This window comes from Saccostrea echinata, unplaced genomic scaffold (assembly GCF_033153115.1).
Source record: "Saccostrea echinata isolate AGI-Se365-2 ecotype Australia unplaced genomic scaffold, CSIRO_AGI_Sech_v1 ptg000033l, whole genome shotgun sequence".
NCBI lineage: Eukaryota > Metazoa > Mollusca > Bivalvia > Ostreida > Ostreidae > Saccostrea > Saccostrea echinata.
Genome location: NW_026889782.1, coordinates 30,970,001 through 30,977,500, shown reverse-complemented (window position 1 = coordinate 30,977,500; position 7,500 = coordinate 30,970,001). Strand labels below are relative to the sequence as shown.

General features: G+C 32.1%; 1 protein-coding gene across 1 annotated transcript in view; it reads left to right on the top strand.

Moving 5' to 3' along the window:
- LOC133199121 (intermembrane lipid transfer protein VPS13A-like) overlaps positions 1-7,500 on the top strand; it is a 131,655-nt gene that overhangs the window by 78,004 nt on the left and 46,151 nt on the right. Inside the window, exons 48-55 of the mRNA XM_061334995.1 lie at positions 2,936-3,055; positions 3,553-3,678; positions 4,679-4,843; positions 5,457-5,579; positions 5,848-5,994; positions 6,252-6,413; positions 6,775-6,932; positions 7,289-7,391. Of these exons, the coding sequence (XP_061190979.1) occupies positions 2,936-3,055; positions 3,553-3,678; positions 4,679-4,843; positions 5,457-5,579; positions 5,848-5,994; positions 6,252-6,413; positions 6,775-6,932; positions 7,289-7,391 (1,104 nt within the window). The remainder of the gene's footprint in view (positions 1-2,935; positions 3,056-3,552; positions 3,679-4,678; positions 4,844-5,456; positions 5,580-5,847; positions 5,995-6,251; positions 6,414-6,774; positions 6,933-7,288; positions 7,392-7,500) is intronic.

The following is a 7,500-nucleotide window of genomic DNA, read 5'->3' as shown; positions in this document are numbered from 1 at the left end:
TATAGTGTGTAAAGGTATAAGCATTGAGTTTATCTATCACATTTTCAGCATAGGATGCCTTGCATTTACCCTGAGGAAAAATGTTCAAAGACAATGAAGTACTAATGAGCATAACTCACTGTTGTTTACTTAAGTGGGCAAAATACCTGCACATGAAGTGTTCTATCTATTCATCTTGGCCTACTAAAGTGTTATGAATGCTTGATTTGATTGCAAATTAAGTAATAAACTGTACATTTCAATTTCTTTTATTCTTGATCAAAGGGCAGATCACTCTATCTGCATAAAAATACCACAAAATCAGAACTCTCTAGTGTGCAGTGTATAGAGGGTTCTTAAATCAATATGCAAGCTGTTGTGGATAAAGATTTATTCCTTCATATTTATGAAATTTGATGGAGGTGAGCACTGTAGACCTGGGGTTCCTCTTACTTAAATCATGCCTAACCATATCATTGCCTGTATAATTCTGTGGCTTTCTCAATATATAAACATATCATTTACATACCATATGTTTCAAGTTTATCAGGAGATATAGTTGTTGTACTTGTATAATATGTGGTAATTTAATTTTTTTAATGAACATAATTATTTGACAGCATGTCAGTGGGATTGGACACAAATTCCAAAAATATGAGAGTTATTACTCTCCCCTGTCTATGATGCAATCATTACATCTGAGTATTAGATTAGAATTTATAAATGCATAAGTTACCACATATACTCACCTTTAAGTCAGATTTTGGGGAGTTAAATTTTAATCCGAAAGTCTATGTCCGACTTAATTATGAGTCCTTGAAAATTCTTTCCTCTTGTAGAGGAATTATTTTACATATAATTTTGTTACATTAACTCTGACTATAATTGTTTATACTAGTAACATAATTATGTTATAAAGGTTAGAACTTAATTAATCTGATGGAGGAAAAGGTCTTACTATGGTTACCAGATACGTAGAACATAGCACTAAGTATACAGATTTTAATGATCTTATATTTGTTTAAATTGAATTTTTAATAAATTAAAGATCATATATTGATGTCATATCCTAAAACTTACTTAATGAAACACAGGATAATACAATAGAGTATTAATCTGATATTAACAGGTTCTGGCAAAAAACTGTACTGACTTATAAGCATGTCAACAAAAATGCCTGCAAATTGATCTGAAAAATATACATTCAACCATCTTATAAGCAAATTGACTTGTAGGTGGGAATATATGGTAACTGACTGTGCAGTTTGGATAATTCCTATTTTTTGAATTCATTGAGTTTTTTTTTTTTTTTTTTGTTTTTTTTTTTTTTTTTTTTGTTTTTTTTTTTGTTTTTGTTTTTTTTTTCTTTTTTTAAAAGCTTTTTGACAAGGTGTGTACCAAAAAAATAAGCCATAGACCTTGTATATATCCCTATTCGTCCCATGTTAAACACTTTTGATGCACATATTTTGGGGGAGGATTCAGGGTAGGTTATCGGAAGTATATGACATGAGATTAATAATTTAGAATTAACATTTTACAGTTGATAGGCCGATTCACAGGCTTGCTTATTTTCATACTCTGCATCAATTAAAAGTGGAATGTACAAAATATGAACCAGGACTGGCGTGATCATTCATTCATTAATTCATTGACATTCATTCATTCATTCTCTCAAAAAACAAATTAAATGGTACAAGAGGTATGTAAAATACATAATTATATACATGAATATACTGTATATACAGGGAAATTTTCACCCCAGTTTTATTTTCGCCCCTTTCGCCCTACACATAGGTGGGTGAATTTAAAACGGGGTGAATTCAAATAACCCAGTATGATTTCCTAAACATATCTGTGACTGGGCAAATTTAAAATGGGGCAAAATTGTTTGCAAGAGTGAAAGGTCCAAAATAACACGGGGTGAAAATAACCCTGTATACAGCACTGTGACCATCATTTTAAAGAATATTCCTGTAATAAATAACTGCTTATAAAAAACACTAAGTTAAACTGCAGAAGCTTTGGTTATGGCTACTTTAATTTTTGAAGTTTTGTTCAGTAATGGAAATTTTAAAAATATTGGCAGTTTCAGTTGAAGACAAAAAAAAAGGAATCTTGAGTAGAGCTTATTTGAAATATCCTGTTACTAGTTTGAAACATTTCAACCTGTCAGATAAAGATACAGTCACATGATTTACTGTAAGATACAGTCACATGATTCACTGTAAGATACAGTCACATGATTTAGTTATTTGTATTCTCAGTACTACATGTGCACTTTTTACAGTCAGATTTTAGTGCACTACAATATATAATTTAGTACTTATAATCTTTTGATTTCTCACATGTATTTTTGAAGTAAAATTGACATTTTCTTGCATGTTTATCTCCCATTAGACTGTAAGGGTGGGGAGAGAACAAAAAAATGCATCCACTAGTCTAAGAATGAATTCCCATACTGAAACCATTGTACACTTATATTGCTTTTATTGTCACAGTTTGTCTCCCCTCCCCCCCCCCCCCCCCCAACAGTTTTGTACAGTGAATGTTGACACTCCCCCATTTTTTTAAATTGTGTCAGATGTTGTATGTGTAAGCTAGCTATAAATCATTGTTTATGATTAAAGGAATTATTTAGTTTCACTTTTGATTTCTCTTAATTATATTTAATTTATAGCCAAATATATGGTTAATACAAATTATGCATCAAAACCTGGTGAATGAGTTTGTGTTTTATATCTTCAATTTTAGATTCTTAAAATTTTAATGATTCCAAAATTTGGCAAAATGTATATAATTGATATATAATTGCTGTTTTTTTTTTCCTTAAAAAGGATAAAATCTTGGTTTCAAATTGGAATTTTTCTTCAGTTCTGGCATGCATAACTTTGTGTAATATCTATCAATATTAATCCTGTATAATATCTATCAATATTAACCCTGTATGTTGCAGCTTATCATGAAGATCCCGAATATTGTAGTGAAGTTAGAGGGTGGAGTCGGTAAGAGGACCGTACCCCTACTAATTGCAGAGATGTCATTTGATGCCCAGGTCAAAGATTGGAGTTCAAAGGTGAGGGTCATTTCAATGTGATATCATTTCATGTTTAAGGTATATCATCCACCTTTAAATTTAGATTTTGCTTTAAACTTAATGATTATTCAGTTGAGTTAAGATTTAAAATGCACACAATTTCAGCATACCTTGAGGGGCAAAAATTTGCAAATTTTTAAAATTTATTTTTACATGACAGTTAAATAAAGGAATTATATTTATGTTCTATGTGAGCCTTATCTCTCCTATAAGAGGGTCAGTGAACCTTAAGACAAATTTTCATCATGTGATAATGACATGAGACTGAAATATGAACAAAAATATTTTAAGCACACTTTCGTCTGTTGTGCATAAAAGAAGAATGATGAATTCCTTCTTTGTCTACTTTTAGAAAGAAAATGTGTAATTTTTTTCAATTGATAAAACTCAAGAGATATTAAATGTGTGTGCTTAATGTACATCTAAAGTTAGAAAAAAAACCCAGTGCTTTCAGTACTTTGATTATTTTTTTCTAGCTTGAGGTGGAAAGTAATATGAAGTTAGAGGTAGCCTTCTACAATGAGAAGCTCTCTGTATGGGAGTCCCTTGTAGAACCAGTGACGGAAAATGGAAAACTGAAGAAATGGGACCTTGGTCTACAGGTAAGGGTTACCTGTGTCAGATAATGGAAAAATAAAGAAATGGGACCTTGATCTACAGGTAGGGTAAAGTTGAACAAGTTATAGAAAAGGGAGGGGGCATAGGTTTGCTGGTTAGGGGATGCTATATTGTGAAAATAGAAAACTAAAGATATGGAAGTTGGTCCACAAGGAAAGATCTAATAGAAATGATACAAATAGGAGCCAAGTTAGAGGCCCCTTAATTGTGATAATGGAAAAAAAAAAGAGAGATCTAGGACTCGGGGTAAGGGGAACACCATGCTGTGATAAAATGGAACCTATATATTAAAATAGACTCTAAAACCGTGCTCATGGAAAGGCAAATGTGTGAAAAGAGTCTGCAGGTAAAGGTACACTAAACAAACTTTTGAGCTGGAATCTAAGTCTGCTGGAATAAAGGGGTGTTTTACAGTGATACTGGGTAAATTGAGGGGGGGGGGGGGGGGGGGGGGGGGCTTGGTTTACAGGTGAATACTAGTGATAAATGTAATACTCTATTGTGATAATAAGACCGAAAAGAAAGTGTGGTTTCCATCTAAGCACTTAATAACTGCTAAACAATAAAAAAAAATTGATTGGTTTGTCATAAATGATACAGACAATCTGATTGGCTACTTAATAACTGCTAAACAGTAAATAAAATCTGGTTGGTTTATCATAAATGATACAGACAATCTGATTGGCTACTTAATAACTGCTAAACAGTAAGTAAAATTTGATTGGTTTATCATAAATGATACAGACAATCTGATTGGCTACTTAATAACTGTTAAACAGTAAATAAAATTTGATTGTTTTATCATAAAGTGATACAGACGATCTGACTGGCTATTTAATAACTGCTAAACAGTAAATAAAATTTGATTGGTTTATCATAAATGATACAGACAATCTGATTGGCTACTTAATAACTGTTGAACAGTAAATAAAATTTGATTGGTTTATCATAAATGATACAGACAATCTGATTGGCTGTTTCTAGGTGATGAAGAATGATGATCTTGCTCTGGAGGATGAAGAAGAAGATGAAGACTCCAAAAACATTGTGTTACCTCCCCCTAAGATGTCAATCAACATCAGATCTAATGATCCAATGGAGGTCACTGTCACAAAAACCTGTTTAGAGGTCCTCAATAACCTAGCCAAGGTTTGGTTTAATATAAAATGCTTAAACTTGATCATGAAAAAAATATAAATATTCTGAAATCATGCTAACAGCAAACTATTATTTTTTCAACAAAAACAGACACACAAAAAAACAATTAAAAGTCCATTAAAGACATAAGGGATGTAGTTAAGCAATTTTTAGCTGTCTTTTGTGATTTGCCGCAACTGTGTTCTTTGCTCTATTACTTAAGCTCTGAATAGCAGCTGAAGAATACAGTAGAATGTGATTATAATAAACAACAACATATGTTCATATAAAACAGAATACATACTTATTAGACAGCTAATTGATTTTTAAAGTCTCTAGGACCTCAAATTTTGTTTCCTTAAAACCTTAAGATTCTTTAAATCTGTACAAATAACATAATGTTAAGTCTTCTGTGGGACTCATAAAAGTTTCCTAATAACCACCATTGCCTCATAAGGGAGTTCATAATAACAGAGTTTTACTGTATTACAGTATTGTCTATTACAATGCGCTTCTTAATTTGAAACAAATACAAATCTTAAGTTGTTATGCTGTACATCCAGTCCCTGTACTACTGTGTAATGTGAGCTTTAGATGGATGCTGTTTTATTTATTTTTCTATTAGGCTTTTGGAGATGCTTACAAACTAGTAACTCCAGCAGAGGAGGCAGGAAAAGTTCTCTCCCCTTACGTCATTAATAATCACACAGGAATTCCTGTTACCCTGAAACTGGATAAAGATTTCGAGGTCAGCTAAATTTGGATTAAAAAATGTAAAACTAAAAAAATTTTGATTTTCAGATAAATTTTAATCATTTACTGATTTCATTAATTGCATCTTGATAGAAAATATTCTAATTTATATGCAAAATAGAATTAAAATAATTAATGTTACATTGTAGTAAGTTGCCAGGGTGGCTAAAAATAAAATACTTATTGACTTGATGTTTACTTTAAAACAAGTCTCGGTCCTCTTGAGTATTTTGCACTGTGGACCTGTTGTGTTTTTTAAACAGATGCCGCAGGAAGCTAAGAATGATAAACTGACCTTGGAATCAGAGAAGTCCCTCCCTTTGTATGGGAGGAAACAGGCGGTTCTCAAGCGCCAGGCCTCTGTCATCAAAGCAACACAGGAAGGAGACGAGAAAAAATTCATCTTTCAGGTTCATTTATATAGTTTTACATGTACATGTATATCAGCATTGTGTAGTCATACATTTCAAAGGAATATAAATAAAGCTTAGTGTAATTATAAAAATACTCTCAGTTATTTTACATATCTTGATAATTTCATCCTTCTAGCAAGTAGAATATTTCTTGGTTTGTTATTTTGCATTAAATTTTTTTTCCTTTCCTTAAGAATATGTCATTTTGGACAGCTTTGGTTTTAAATATGTTAAAATTTTAATATTTGTTACAGATTGAAAAATTCAATGCCACAAGGGAGGTAACTATAAAGCGATCAGAGAAACGTTTCTATCCAGTCAACAATAAGACCTACCCCGGGGACGTGTGGGCCGTGGTGTGTAGTACGGAGGCTCCAATTGGTCAGAAAATCATCAATTTACGGTCCATTGTACAGGTAAAGTATTCATGCCTCCTTTGATGCAAGTTATAAGTGAAAATAAATATAGAATGTCATTTTTATGAAAATTTTAATTTCCAACTATAAATAGATGATTTCTGAATAGCAGGCTTTACTTCAAACAAATATTTAACAAATATATATACATGTGTAAATTTTTTTCTATTTCAAAACATATTCCCCCAAAAAAATCTTAATTAAAAAATTGAACAATTTGATCAAATTTAGAACTGCTAATATAATGAAGGTTACATCATAGTGAATAAGACAGAATATATTACCACAATTCTTAGAACTGGTAGAATTATATACATTTTAAAGATTGTCATTCTGTCATTCATTCCTTTTTGAATAATAGATGAAGAACAATCTGCCATATGCTGTAGAGATTTTCTCCCGTACCGAGCAGACAGTGACGTCCTGGGGCACGGTACAGCCAGGAGACCTGTTTAATGTCCCCCTCCCCGGGGTTTACACACCAGACGGACAATTCTTACTCAAACCCATTGATCAGGAGTAAGCTTATCATGTATGAGTGTTTTAGGGGTAAACCTGATTAATATAATTATGATTCAAAAGTTACAATTTACATGTATGTTCAAACTGCTGAGATATCAGGGAACCTGCCCTGGACCAGGGTTGATCCACAATAGGAGGGCAAAGACTTACATTTAAAGGATTTAGAAAATCTGCTCACAAAAACAGCAGGGCCACAATTACTGAGAGAAACATTTCAATATGACTATATTATTCTATATGAGACTTTTTCAATTCACTTTTTATTTCAGTGACTATAGCAAACTAAAATTTGAATTTAAAGAGAAGACAGTTTCAGAATTAAATTCATGGTTTGATGTTTAATCATGTTACAGTTGTGAAACATCGAAAGTTCCCATATCATGGAGGACAGCTGAGGCCAATCCCAAAGTTTATGTACAGTGTCCTTTCAAGAATGGATCAGAATACGTAATTTGTGTACGTATTGTATTACGTAGGTACCACTGTATTGATATAGGTAAATCTCTAAGAATAACAGGATACCTCATAATGGATACAGACAAACTTCTACTTTATATAATAAGAC